The 15,019-nt window shown below is 37.4% G+C and overlaps 1 protein-coding gene across 4 annotated transcripts in view; it reads left to right on the top strand.

The window, feature by feature from the left end:
* LOC121645816 (rho GTPase-activating protein 42) overlaps nucleotides 1-15,019 on the top strand; it is a 71,152-nt gene that overhangs the window by 53,222 nt on the left and 2,911 nt on the right. Inside the window, exons 5-21 of one of the 4 annotated variants that reach the window (XM_041994534.1) lie at nucleotides 4,530-4,631; nucleotides 4,877-4,987; nucleotides 6,349-6,453; nucleotides 7,050-7,179; nucleotides 7,544-7,644; nucleotides 8,243-8,352; nucleotides 8,893-8,949; nucleotides 10,506-10,584; nucleotides 10,848-10,887; nucleotides 11,208-11,270; nucleotides 11,479-11,553; nucleotides 12,128-12,212; nucleotides 12,409-12,467; nucleotides 12,921-13,026; nucleotides 13,262-13,421; nucleotides 14,213-14,363; nucleotides 14,588-14,995. In XM_041994534.1, coding sequence (XP_041850468.1) covers nucleotides 4,530-4,631; nucleotides 4,877-4,987; nucleotides 6,349-6,453; nucleotides 7,050-7,179; nucleotides 7,544-7,644; nucleotides 8,243-8,352; nucleotides 8,893-8,949; nucleotides 10,506-10,584; nucleotides 10,848-10,887; nucleotides 11,208-11,270; nucleotides 11,479-11,553; nucleotides 12,128-12,212; nucleotides 12,409-12,467; nucleotides 12,921-13,026; nucleotides 13,262-13,421; nucleotides 14,213-14,363; nucleotides 14,588-14,995 — 1,942 coding nt within the window. The remainder of the gene's footprint in view (nucleotides 1-4,529; nucleotides 4,632-4,876; nucleotides 4,988-6,348; nucleotides 6,454-7,049; nucleotides 7,180-7,543; nucleotides 7,645-8,242; nucleotides 8,353-8,892; nucleotides 8,950-10,505; nucleotides 10,585-10,847; nucleotides 10,888-11,207; nucleotides 11,271-11,478; nucleotides 11,554-12,127; nucleotides 12,213-12,408; nucleotides 12,468-12,920; nucleotides 13,027-13,261; nucleotides 13,422-14,212; nucleotides 14,364-14,587; nucleotides 14,996-15,019) is intronic. The other 3 variants (XM_041994535.1, XM_041994536.1, XM_041994537.1) reach the window with 3 other exon arrangements.

Raw genomic sequence — 15,019 nt, forward strand, 5'->3', positions numbered from 1 at the left:
CCAGCCATTCCAAAACTGAAAAAAATGTTTCTCCATTTGTCCATTTCAATTTATTTATACTGTTTTCTGTCACAGTGTTAATGCAGTCAACTGAACCTCATTATCCATGAAATTCCTAACTTATTCATATAAACCTTCTGTGTTTTCTAATTAAAGGCATTGAAATTTAAGTAGGCCCCTGGGACACTTTCTACAGAAAGAACTAGGGGGTCTGTAACTGGAAGCTGGAATTTAGCCTGCTTGAATCTTTGACACAGTTATTCCCTTCAAGGATCTCCTTCAGCATGGGGACACTATAGGGGTCCCACACTAGCTAAGTGTTAAGAATCATTGCAAACAGGCCCAGCTGGGAGTCAGGGTGGCCACCCACAAATTGCTGTTCAGACATCAGATGATTCTTGGCAAGTTATGGTCACCAAAGACTGACCGAAATCCCAAAACAAACCAATAAAGACCTTATGAAGTGAAGCTGTGTGCAACACAGGTAGGTTTTTTTTTGTTTTGTTTTGTTTTGTTTTTACATTTTCTTTCCATCAGCAGACTAAGATATGCATCTTTGTTCATGCAAAAGACTGAAAAACATATGCTTCTATTTGTCTCTTTTAAACTGAGTTGCAAACACATGCTGTCAATTAAACTTGAAAAAGGTACTTGTCAAGCCTCTATCAGAGAAAAGATGTATTGTATAAGATTTCACCACTAGTTCATGTCCATCTGTGGTCCCTTTTGAAGTTAGATATAACTGTAAGAATTTAACATTTTTGTTTTTACTTTTTATTGAACTGGTAGTAGACTGTACAATAATTGCATAGAATAATTTCACAAACATGATGTCCTGTGGTCTTTTGATAATTCCTTGTTGTGTCATCTCTCCTCTTTGAGATGAAAGAAACTGATTTCTGGACAAGGTGCTTTTTTCTATTCAGTCTCCCTTGGTAATGAACTTTGTCTGACTTTCCTCATTGCCTTTGAATTTAATAAAGCTAAATTGCTATGAAAATAATCTTAATAATAATAAAATAAACTCATGGCCTGACAGCAGTTAGAGTTCACTAAATAATGTAATCTTAGAGCTTCAAAATTGGATTGGGTAGCATTTAAAACATTTATGAAATGAAGCACATTTAAAACAAATATCTTAATGCCCCTGATAATAAAACCTGGTTTCCTCAGCTGGATAACCTCAATTTTAATGTTAATTGCAATTTGGTGGTCTGATTGAACTCTTAGTCATGGACTTTCTTGTGACTGGCAGTAATCCATGACACAGTACAAACAATCATCTTTTTTTTTTATATTAACAAGAAGTTCCAAACTCTCAGTTGCTTAAAGTTGTTTTTTTTCTCCCACCTTCTGTTTAAGGTTAGAAAGTGAGAGGAAACTAAAGGCTGAACTTGACAGGGAGAAGCCAACGGTATACCTAAAGGATACAGTATACACATACATTTAAGCAGCTTGTCAAAGGGATTTTCACACCATATTAATAAGGAGGCTTTAAAAGATTGATTGCATAAGGATACCAGATTTTTTTTTCTCCATGCGGCTTTACTCAGACCTTAAAAGTCAGTTGGAGATCAAACACCAAAGGAATATTACCATTATCCTTCAAAGCATGCATAGTATATTTTGTACTTGTTTTCCCACTTTTGAATTTTTTTTAATCATGTCCCACAGAGCACAAAAGCAATGATAAATGTTCATTTTTGCCCTAAAGGTTTGTAGTATGCCTCACACAAACTATGCAGTTTATTTAGAAGCCTGGGTATTTATTTTTTCAACTCCTCAGAAACAAATGTTTGTAATTATTTCTTGTTAATTGGCCAACTTTTTGCTGTCTGTGATGTCTTCTCAGGAAGTGGGATTTTAGGTAAGGAGGGAGACATTTTTGGTTCTGCAGCAAAGCAACAGAATTCAGACTAAAGTTCTGTGCTGTCTCTGTCTGCCTTGTTCATCTAAGACCAGCTCATGTGTGGTGGAGCATCAAAATAGAGCAGCTATTGCTGTTTAATCGCCACTCTGAACCCATACTCCAATTAGTAGTCTCTAATGAGCTCTTTGAGACAGGCTGCAGAGTTCTCTCTTTCATGTCATTTCTCAGATAATCCATATGAAATTAAAATGTGGTGAAATATGCTACATGCGATGCTGGATTAGTCATGAATGTTTGTATTGGGTGTTGAACAGAAATTAGAAAGTGTCGTATAAAAGTGTGTGATATCTTATGTTCTGACCTCTATATACACACACACACAGACATTCAACCTCCCCTGCAGCATACATCTGTTACCATGGTGATTGGAGGCTCAGAAATGATGGCCCTGAGGCTCCTTAGGGCCAGTGTCATAACTGGAAATGTACCTGCAGTGTCCAAATATTCATCCTGCAGTATGTTCTCATTGTCTTGTCTTTAAAAAAACTGACACATGATAACCAGAAGGCCCCCCCCCCCCCCCCCCCAAGTCATTACAGTAGCAATTAGCAAAGTGACCCATACTAAAGCTGCCATCAAAGCACTCTTAACAGCAACACAAAGCTTCACAGTTAGAAACTGAACTACAAAGCAATCCGTAACAGAATATTCTCCTGTTGCATCTGATTTATTCATAAGTTCGAACAAAGCAATCTGATGAGGAAATCTCCCAAGTGATATGTTCATGTGTGTTTTGCGCACTGTAGAGTGTTGGCAAGTGCTTTGACATCATTCATTCTTTTCAGCTTTCCGGTCACTCCCCAGCACTGGCCTCAGTTTGTGTCAAAAACTCCCACCTAATGTGCACTTCAGGGTATATATCCATCCACAGTGAAATTGTCTGTCTCCACATATGTTTCAAAGCCTGTTCTTTGCACTGAGTCAGCTTTATATAGAGTTTGTGTAATTGTGTACACCTAAATTATACTTTGATTGTGGGGGTGGGGGAAACATTAAGGATACGAACAAGCCATCAAACACCTTGTGTTCTGCTAAGGTGTCATCACAGCTCTACCAGTTTAAAGATGTCCTGTAAGGATCAAAACAGACCATTACACAATGGTGACTTAATCAGGCTGGCTCAGCCTTACAGACCCACTGCAGCAATGAGTCACTGCCTGCTCTTTGTAAGTGTGAAAGAGTTCTCCAGATGTACAGACACTTTTTGTGGGGAATTTTCTGGTAGGCTCACACTGGTCAGCAGTATTGGGAGATTCCTGCTGTGACTGTAGGGCTCAGCTAACCCAAAGCTCTTAATTTTTGTGATGGCTGGTGTGTGTGTCTATGTGAGTTAGTATTTTCCAAAGAGCTTTGGTTGTGCACAATCTCACAAAATAATATATCCACAGCAATCACAATGGGAGCACATACCATCATTTCCCTTTTGTTCTTTTGTAATAAAAAATGCTTTGGGGAGGTGTGGGGTGTGTTTTTTCCAGTCAGCATGTTATAATTTTTAATCATATGTTGATTTTTACCTGTTTTTTTTTTTTTTTTGTTTTGTTTTTGGTTTGTTTTCTCTGTTTTAGAAAAGAGGACATATAGGGAATTGATTTTTACCCCCTCTCTCCAGAAAAAAATCACTTATGGGCCAGGCTTCATAAGCAAGATGGAAATAAGATGCTACTACATGAAATTATCTATTGATTTTTGTGCTGTACTTGTAATACTTATGTAGGAGTATTTCTGTGTCTTGTGGTGAATTCCTTCATTTAACTGCTGTGGGAGTTGTTGAGACAAAACACTATTCTAGGTCATATCAGTAGCTGAAAGATTAGACTTGCTAAATTTTAGGGCCATGGGAAGGAAAACAAACAAGCAGGATCTGGTTACAGTGGTTGTTTCCTCACACATTCTCGATCCCCCTTTATTTAGCCTGTCCTCCAGCTCTGCTATACATGTATGCGTAATAAGATGTGCGTTAAGTAGGCAAAGCTTGGTTTAGAGGTCAGACTTGCAGATGAGACATGAATACCCTCACTTAGTCAGGTTCTCTCTGCTTTGATTAAGGCCTGCAAATTGGATCTTTTTTGAGTGGAATGCTTAATCTCTTAGTCCATATGCTGTGTAGATGGGCATATGGCATGAAAAGCCCATTTCCTGTGCGTTTCTCAAAGTCTTCTGGAACACTGTCTGAATCTTGACTGTTCAGCTTGTCTTGTCTCTGCAGGTGGATAGTAGAGCATTTTAAGAGAGGAAAATGCAAACAGAGGCAGTGTCTGTGATTGCACCAGATGCATTAATATATTTGTGTTTTAAAGTGAGATGTATTTTTTACTTTACCACATGTCCTCATTTGGTGTACCATGAAAATAACTACATATTTCTCTGAAGCCCTGTTGATTGTGCACAGTCATGTAAACTGTCATTTCATCATTACACATGTCTTATGCCACTTTTATGACCTACAATGAGATATTGACAGAATTTTAAATGACAAGGTGCAAATGTGATGTCAAATGTAGTTAGACCTCCACCTAGTGGAAATTTAAGTCTCACTCTTCTGGTGAGGGATAAAAAATGCATTCCAACTAATGTATAAGCCTTTTATGTGTTTTAGGAGGGGAAGAAGAAATTTGATAAGGAAACAGAGAAATACTACTCCACACTTGAGAAACACCTCAACTTGTCATCCAAAAAGAAGGAGGCATATCTGCAGGAGGTAAAAACGGAAAGAAGATTCCTCATCCCTCACATGTATTTGAATAATGCTGTTTTATGGTTGGCTGGGTACTGTTTCAAAAATACCTTTTGTGTGTTTGAACTATTCTTTGATCTTCACTTTTTTAAGCACACACCATTTCTGTGTAATAATATAAGCATTAACTTTCTGTCCAGACAGCACTGGCCTGGGTTGCCCTGTGTCTTTGTTATGGCACTGACTAAGTTTTATCTGCTCATTCTCAGGCTGACAAACAGATTGATAAGGAGAGACAACTGTTTTATGATGCGTCCCTTGAGTATGTTTTCAAAATACAAGAAGTACAAGAGAAGAAGAAATTTGAGTTTGTTGAGCCGGTAAGAGTAGTATCATTTTTATATATTAGTGAGAAATTATCAATTTGGGTATTTCTGCTCTGCATTTTGCTTTAGTTTAAGTGCCAAAAATCACTTCCATTCTTTTTATATTTTATTGATTTATTTTATTTATTTATTATTATTTATGTATAGTTATGTATGTTTTTTATTGCACAATTGTAAATAAATTCAGGTGTTAAGAGGTTAATGAAAGCAAGTAGAAAAAGTTGACACATTTTTTCTCTGGTATATTTCACATATTTGTCATTTTTATCACTAATTCCCTTTAATTTGGGGATGCGAATGGTAAATTCAGATAAAATATTTTATGCTAAACAAGGCAAGTGTTCATCAAAAGCCTTTTAAATGCCCTCATCTTACGAATGTGTAGAGTCACTTTTAACATTTTAATAATAAAAGTTGACAGTATCAGAAGTAAAGTATCAAATTTGATGTTAAATGTCTGGGAACGAGAGAAGGGAACAAAGTGACTGTTTTAAAAAGTTTTGCTCCCATTTGTTTACATTCACTGGTAACTTCCCCACAACCCTGGCCAGAAATTCAAATCTCCAGGCAGGGGTGGGAAAAATGACAAGGCTCAACCTTGCTTGTGATGAATCTGGGCACTGATAAGGTGGTTCATCCTTGAACATTTGATATAACAAACCTCAGCCTAGAAATCAAATCAGTGGCTGTGTCTGAGGAGTTGAATGAGTGCAGCTCTGTTTGTGGGATCCTCTATGCTAGAGATGAGATCAGTTTTACCTCCAGCTAAACTACTGATGCCTCTTTTTCTTCAGTGGTCAAAGATGTCTGTGTGTTATTCAGAACATAAGATACATATCTCTAAACTATAAAAAGCTAAAACTTTATCGAACTTTTTTGCTTCTTCCCACCATGTCGCGTGCAGGGAATGCATCAACATGACAATATTTAGTTGTATCAGATTTATTAATAAATGATTAAAAGAAGTTAAAGTGTTGTTTGAACTGACTATGCATTAAGAGTATTATAATTGCAGCTTTAATGAAAACATGAATATTCACAGTGACATTTGCTTTTATATGATAACTGATAACACACAGTTTAAACCAGTCATGTGGCTTTTAACAACTGAAGGCATAGCTGAAAAATAAAAATTATCTGCAAATTTATTTATTTATTTATTTATTTATTTATTCATTCATTCATTCATTCATTCATTCATGCATTCATTCATTCATTCATTCATTCATTCATTCATTCATTCATTCAGTCTGGAAATGGATTTTCTATTTTACATTGTCCCTGTGTGAATGGGTAATCAAGCAGTGTGATGTTTAATAAGTCAGTGGATCACCATGAATGTTGCTCCTCCTCAGCTCCTGGCCTTTCTTCAGGGATTGTTTACATTCTACCATGAAGGATATGAGCTGGCTCACGAATTTGAGCCATACAAACAGCAGCTCCAATTCAACTTACAAAACGTAAGTGGCAACACCTTAAAGGTTGTAGATGAAGGCAAATAGCCAGATAATCAGATTCTCCAGTTTATCATACCTGCATTTAACAAGCAGAGTTTTCACAAATGGATAGCTGTGTGATTACAAAGAGGATCGATGTTTTCAGTGTAGCGTTGCAGGCGGTTACTTTAGGCCATTTAATAGAGCTGTGTCAAAAAACACTTAACTGCTGGGAGTAAAACTGCAGCTGCCGCCATGCCCCATACTTCCATTCCTATGACCTCAATGCATTTAATCTGAGAGTCCAAAATTCTATCTGACCCAAAATGTCAGTGCTATTGCTATATCAGTTTTTACACTTCAGCTTGTGCCTTAAGATGAGAAGAGCACAAATAGGAACTGCGGAAGGTGAGGCTGTCTCAGCACTCTCAGATTATTAGAAAGGTTTGAACATCTGAACCTTGGTCCTAATTTTAACAGTCTTGAGAACATTGTTTTCCATTATGGGCATCCTCATGCAGCTACACATATAGGCATTTGTTAAAATCTAGCACAATAAAGAAAAATTGGTAAATATGAAATTGCACAAAATGGCAGATAATCCTGCATTTCTCTCATAGACACGAAACAACTTTATGAGCACCAAACAGGAAGTGGAGAAGCTGATGAAGAGGATAAGGTCTGCAGATCAGGACTATAAACCCCCAGGCCAGTGGACTATGGAGGGCTTCCTGTATGTCCAGGAGAAACGTGAGTCTTAGCAGAGCTCCCAGCCTTCCAGGCCCTCTCCTTCCCTCTTCAATTATAACTGCATGGTTTTACATCCATCACCATTAACATGTCTTGAGTTCTCCCAGGCCTCCACAGAAGAGATCCTCTCACACAAAGCTCATAGTTCATCCTGTTTACAGATTCACTTTGATGTACTTTCAAACGTGTGTGTGTGTAGGGGGTGTTACCAGAAATGGTAGATTTTTATCAGGAGCAATAAACAAGTTTTGATTTATCACAATTTAATTGTGCATTGATTTTCAGAAGTCTTTCCAAAGGCTGTGATTCAGAGCAAAGCAGTTTTGGCCGTACTACTGTTTTCTTCCTCATTTTTTTGTCTTAGGTCCTCTGGGATGCAATTGGACACGTCACTACTGCACATACGAGAAAGGCAGCAAGACTTTCACCATGAGCAATACTGAAAATAAGTCAGCTGGGAAACAGGTAGTTCACTTCACTCTACTTTAGTTTACTTTAGTTTGGTTGTAGATATACATGATAAAAGCTGAAAGAAAAATAACAGATCAAGTGTAATCTGTGTGGGTGAAACAAAGAGCCTGGTTGTAGAAATGCCTTGCCCTTGAGGGAAAAAATAAAAAAATAAAAACACATCAGAGTCACTGAACTGGCACAGAAAACAAAAGACTTGTTAGCTCAAGGCGGGCAGAAAATTTCAACGATAACAAAATCCTCAAATAACAAGAAAGGGAAGCTCAAGGAATGAAAATAATCTTATTTTTTAAATAAAATAACCTAACAGAGAACTTTCAGGTAATTTGTTTTGCACATGTTGATAATTCACACATCATTATTATTTCTAAATTATTTAACTTTTTGACATTAGAGCAAACTTGCCTTTCCTTCTAGTTTTAACAGCTTCATTTTGACATTTTTTTTCACCCATAGACTTATATTCATTCACAGGCAGAATTAGAAATAAAGACTTAACTCATAAATTCATATTTCTTCTTTTCTTAATTGATAGTTGATGTTGTGGAATTTGTCTTTATTTGTTGTTTTGTTTTGTCTGTGTGTATGTTAGAATGGCCTTGTCCTGAATCAACCAGAGATGTTCAAGCTCAAGTCCTGCATTCGGAGGAAAACGGACTCCATTGACAAGCGTTTCTGCTTTGATATTGAAGTTGTTGAGAGGTCTGTGATCCATATTCCCAAAAATGTCTTATGACATGTATGGACTGATGGCATGGACAAAATGTGATATTTAATACTATTTATATCCACCAACAAGTCTGTTTATTATGTTTGTTTTTCCTCTATTTGATCTTGGAATGCTAAACAATATGTTGTCTTGGACAAAATAGTTGATAGTAGTAGTTCTTGCCAGTTTGCTTACTTATCAAAAGAGGATTAGCAAAGCTTTTTTTTTTTTTTTTTTTTTGCAATTGAAACTAACTTTCCATGAACTGCATGTGAAATGTTTTGTTCCTGTGCATTTTGTGTTTTCGCGATCCCAACCGATAAATATTTGAACGTGCAAAAGCCGTTCAGGTTGGATTAACATCTTCAAAGACTCAATTTACCAGTGTTAGATGTCTTAAACTTTGTTTGTGTCCTGCATGTTCCTCGTGCCCCCTTCCTATCAAGCTGTTGTTTGCCTTTATGTCTCCAACATCAATATTTATTTTATTTTTGAACCCATTCCATCTTTTCTCTGTGTTCATGTCATTGTAGAAATGACATCTATCGTGGAACTCTTTTCAGGCCGCTTCAGTTTTTCTGTAAAGTCCGGTATGTGAACTGATCAGTGCTGCCCTTTCAGAGCAGTTGCATGTGCTGCATGTGTGCTGCTACTTGCATTATTCACTCATTCTCAAACCCAAGCCTAATGATTGTTTTTGCCATCCTTCTTCTTCACAAAATGAGACATAACATGGTCAACATGGGCCACAGGATGCAAACATTCAACGCTGATTCCTTTTGCCTCTCTTTAGATTTGAAATCTGTTAGCTTTATGGGAAAATTGATTATTGAGTCAAAATCATTAGACAATATCTAATCAAATTTATCAAAAAAAAACCTACAGGACAAAGGATGAGGGACTTGCTCTATGATTTAAAACCTTCAAGAGACTGTCAGGTCAGTAACATGAATGTAGCTGACCAAGCTATATGAAAGTTTGATAGGAGCTCATCATTGTCATTTAATTCAAATTTATACTTTAGTTAATTTTTCTGTGTTAACATAACACTCCCGCTACAAGCTCAACACTGCTTACCCTTCTTGAGTGTTGCTGAGCATGGACAATAAATGTAATTTATTTGCAGGGCAACTCATTTATCATAAACTGCATTGCCCCAAGGTGCATGCTCCAACCACAAAGACAAAGTGGGCCAGGCTCCAGTCAGTTTCAAGCTCATCCATTCACCCTCATAATGCAAACATGCTGGATGACCTATAGCCCATCTATAATCAAACCAGCTATCTCATTTTCAAAGGGTTCATTCACCCAAATTGCTAACAAGGTATTCAAACCATGCAGATACTTTTATTTTTCCATTTTGATACTTGATTTCTGGTCCAACATGTCCTTACAGAAAATTATTCAATAAATTATGAAATAAAGGTTCTCACAGGGACCCCTCCCCCCCCAAAAAAAATTATAAAGATTTGAACAGCCATGTCATAGTTTCTGGAAAAAGATGTTATTCTTGAATATTTTAAATATGTCACATACTGTGAGCCTCACAAAAAAATCTCCCTTAACGCTCAGTGACTGAGGATGGAGGCATTAATATTAGAGAGCCCCAAAACCTGGACAAATGAAAATCCAAAACCCTCTGCTATAGGCAACTTTGAAAATAATTGATGTTTTTTTTTTCTTCTTTTTGTAATTTGGCTGAAATGACCTCATAGTTATAACAAATGCAAGATGACTGTCAGTAACTGTCAGTATTGGGTGGGGAGAAGTTCTTCTTGATTTCTGTTAACAGATTATGTTGCATAGTTCTGAGAATAAAAAGGCTACAAATTTGGTTACAGACAATTCTCAGACTTGATTTAAGCTTTGTAACACACAGTAAGGTGAAAGTTTATAAAGGTGCCTGCATGTTGGAAGCAAAACGTGGATCACTCTGAAATTAAGCACAAGTAGCTTTTAATTGGGAATGGAATGTAAATCACAAAGCCAAGCCAAGACACAGTTTTAAGTCAAGCATTTGCACACAAGCTATTTTAGTTACACTCGTCCTTTTATAGCTCTCTCAGCCAGTGTAAACATGGTCTGTCCAGGGGCCCTAGAGCAATGATATCAGACTGAGACCAGCTTTTCTCTTAAATCTTTCCAGGCATGGCGTTATGACACTGCAGGCACTGTCAGAGTCCAACAGAAGACTGTGGCTTGAGGCCATGGATGGCAAGGAGCCGGTGAGGATCTCTGTTTGTCTCTGCAATATTCATTCTTTGCTGGCAATTGTTTGTCAAAGATGTTTTTTAGTTGTTTGTTTGATAAGAAAATTATAGCAGAACTGAATTATATGCCATTGGCACCCTCTTCTGGTGAATTAAGGTTGGGCATGGGGAAAAAAAAACACATTACCTTATCATTTCTAATGTTGTAATTTGGGAATGGATGTGTGACATTTTTATTATGAAGCGAAGCAGTAATGATTTTTCTATACTTTCTCTAGATTTACAACCTCCCGGCCATATTAAGCAAAAAGGAGGAGAGTGAGTGTCTTTTTAAAAAATCTTTCCAAACCACTTTCATCACTGAAAAACATCTAACCTGCACTAATAATAAAATTAGAGTCCCAAACACAAAGATATTAATCAGATATGATCAAATGTGTTTTTTGTTACCTATAGCTATTTCTGCTCATTAAGCCAATTATTTGACATGCAGCTGACATAACGGAGCCTTCCAGCACAGGAGCTGTATCTTATTAGTTTAGGCACAGACATAAGGGAAAGCTGATTATTTCTACATGACGCACAGTTAACCCAACTGGTAATTGACATGTCAACCCTGATCTTGTGTTGCATTACAGCATATCTTAATGAGGCAGGTTTTAACTTCATAAGGAAATGCATTGACCTGGTCGAGAAGAGAGGTGAGGCATTTCAATCTTTTGGCTTTTATGTGTCAGATTACTTGAATGCAGCCTGGCACTGATAATGATTATCCTTGTACTTTATTCATTAGTGAATGAGTGGACATGACTGCATAATACACTAGCATAAGTCCTAAATGAACTGAAAATCTTTGTCCTTGCTTCCACACATCAATGGCTTTTTTTTTTCTCTTTTTTTGCCACATAGGCATAAATACAATGGGTCTGTACAGAATTGGAGGGGTCAACTCCAAAGTGCAGAAGCTGATGACCACAGTCTTTTGTAAGTAGCTGGAATTTAAAGCATCATTACTGACCTTCTCATATATCATATAACAAAACAAACATGTAACAAACAACAGAATGCTATTATTTATAAGTACTTGATATTTTCTCTTTCAATGCATGTTAAAGATCTAATTTATAAACAGCCCAGTTTTTCATCATTGTGGATCTAGTGCTTTAGTAAACATGATGTGGCTTGTCGTCAGGGTGGGGAAAGGGCTCCTCTTGGTGGTTTGACAGTGTAACAGCTATCATGTTACTCTGTCATTACCTTATTAAATTACCCTACTTAATCCTGTTTGCATAAATTTCATACATGTGAACAGGATATGTCAGAGTGAATTACCAGAATCACTCTAAAGCTTGAACTCCATCTCTGAGATACCACACATGCACTAAGGTGCTCTTACATTTATTTGAGATTCTCCTCCTTAGTTTCTCTCTGGAAGACAGTGTTTTTTAGTTCTAAATTGTACAGTCTGTTTTGTAGCATCAGGTTGCATTAGTTTTGTTTAGTTTACTGCTTACTTTAAAAATTATTGTAATATAAAAATAAAATGTGTTTCCTATAGCATCCAAGGCACCTGTGGACTTAGACCTGGATCCAGAGATGTGGGACAACAAAACTATCACCAGTGGTTTGAAGAATTACCTCAGGTCAGCTTGCCCCATCCAAATGCGGATCCTTAACTGTCAGGAGTCATCATTGCCTCCATAATGCCTCTTTGAAACCTCCCCGCTGTTAGTCATGCACTCACTTCTTCTACTGACTCAGGAAGGAAGGTGGCTGCATTTAGAGAACTCATGTCACTAAATACTAGTAAATTACAGCTGCTCTCTTTTTTCAAATCAGGTGTCTCTTTGAGCCTCTCATGACCTTCAAGCTCCACAAAGATTTCATCATGGCTGTCAGTAAGTTATGAGAAAATAAACTTACAGTTTTTACCAATTGCTTTATTCCCTTTTATTATCTATGAAATAGGAGATTTTTAATTAAGTGCATTTGGGTAGAAAATTGTGGTTATATTTATGAATGTCTATGGATAAACTGTATGTATACCCTTTATTTCATATTTGAACTAAACTAAAAAATTCTTTACAACCTATTGTGAATATTTATAACACAGTGAGGTTGCATTCTAGGTCCTCTATCCTGCTTCTTATTGTAGGAAAATTAAATGAGCAAAGATTAGAACAGCAGAATTTTTTCCCTTCTCAGTAAAATGGTTCTGTGTAGTATTCATCATATATTTTTCATATCATATCAAGTAGCAAATGTAATTAGTTTCAAATAAATTACTATGTTATTTCTAATTTTAGTATATGAACTTCCTGATTAATTCTGACTCATTTTCTTTTTTTTAGAATCAGATGACCAGAACTACAGGGTGTGTGCTGTCCATGCCTTGGTCCATAAGCTGCCTGAGAAGAATAGAGAAATGCTGGAGTTACTGATAAAACATCTTGTCATGTACGTGTTTTTGTATAAAAAAATCAGTTATACTGCAGCCTCGGGGGGTGGCCCTCTGATAGAAGATTAAGAGTTCTGAAACTAATTTAAGTCTCTTCACAGTTTTGGGGAACATAAGTGCATTTAAGGGTATCACTAAAGCTCTCAGTATCTGGTGGCTAATAAAAATATGTTGACATTTGCATAATTGGTGTATCTGCAGATATAGTATTTAATTCATGTCTTCTACATGTAGAGTTTCTACACAAAACCAGTCCAACATGATGACAGTGTCAAACCTGGGTGTGATCTTTGGGCCTACTCTGATGCGGTCACAGGAGGAGACTGTAGCCGCCATGATGAACATTAAGTTCCAGAACATTGTGGTAGAAATACTAATTGAGAACTTCAACAAGGTGAGCATGATTGGACTTTATATAATATACTATGTGTTGCTACAATGTACAAAATCCATACCACCATTGTTCTTATAGATACATTAACATTATTTGCAAGAGCAGATTTATCAACAACACAAGTGTTTGAGAAAAGTTGAGTCAAAACCATTTTTATTCCTAGTATGACAGTTTACTACAAAATGTAATCTCAGGACACTTATGATAAAAGGAAAGCTATCAATTTATGTTGAGCAAGAACTTAGCAACAATGACTAGAGAAAACATACCAACAGGAAGAAACTTCTGTAAGAACCTGACTGATGGAGAGCAGCAATCTGGTTACTCTGGTTGAAAGATGCTGAATATGGACCCACATTCAAAATCTTTTATAACACTACACTGAACACTATCTCAGGTGATAGTTTGTTGTGTTCTTGAGAGAGACATTGAACATCATTGCTCTTTATGACACTTCATTAGCACAAACCGTTTCATATTTCCTGGAAAATAATTTAGGGTACAGTTTATGGATCAAATGAGCAGATTGTAGTGTTGATATGACTGGTTTTATTACATCTGCAGACTTTTTATTGACCTACCAAACCAGCAAAGGCTAATTCTTTAATTATTTGCTACACTTGTCATGGTTTGAAAAAATCCTGTTTCCTTTTATGGGTGTGATTTGTTCCATTCACTGCAAACCATAAAGTTTTTATAAACCTGAGAACTCAGCTGAAATTCTAACCCGGCTGGTCATACATAGATTCGCAGATATGTTTGGTGTTCATTGCTCCCTTCTGGACCTACAGATCTTCCACCAGCCTCCAGATCCCAATGTGCCACTGCCCCAACCACAGAGTCGGCCCGACTCTCGCAGGAGTAGAGCCATCTGTCTGTCCAAAGGACCCAGGAAACCCCGCAGCCTTTACACCCCAGCACTGTGCCTGGCAGATGCAGAAAGTGAGTACCAAAGCAGTAATTACAGTCTCAGGTTGTCACACACCACAATCTTCCAAAGCCAGTGGTATTTGATATCTCTCAGCCATCTATACACCATGACTCATTCATTTACAGAAGCCTCATTTGAATTTCTTAGTTTTACATAGAAGGTCAAATTTTTATTTTTACACAATTATGTACTAACTAAGCGGGTTTTAATGAGGGCCTTGCATGCCTCTTTTCTGGTCTCTGTATAGGTGACACTTTCAGCAGCAGTCCAAACAGCACACCTATGGGCAGCATGGAGTCTCTCTCATCCCACTCATCTGAGCAGAATACCTCCTCAAAAGCAGCTTCTTCTGGACAGAGGACAGGTCCAGAAAAGTCACTGTCAGACCTCCACCGGACACCGTCACAGCTCTCAAATGATCCTAAGAGCACAGCGTGTGCCAGCAGCCCTGAATCCAGCTCCAGGGAAGACACAGGGCGAACAGATGGAGAGTCAGAGGATGCTCTCAGCCTATCCTCAGTCAGCACAACACCACGACTGTCTCCTGCACCCAAAAAAGCCCCCCACTGCAACACTTACCTCAAGCCAGAACTGATGAACCTCTCTGCTTCTCCCTCTCTGAAATCACTTCATCTATCTGACGGTAGGATTTTAATTTAGATTTTGC

Source organism: Melanotaenia boesemani, chromosome 9, assembly GCF_017639745.1.
Source record: "Melanotaenia boesemani isolate fMelBoe1 chromosome 9, fMelBoe1.pri, whole genome shotgun sequence".
Classification (NCBI taxonomy): domain Eukaryota; kingdom Metazoa; phylum Chordata; class Actinopteri; order Atheriniformes; family Melanotaeniidae; genus Melanotaenia; species Melanotaenia boesemani.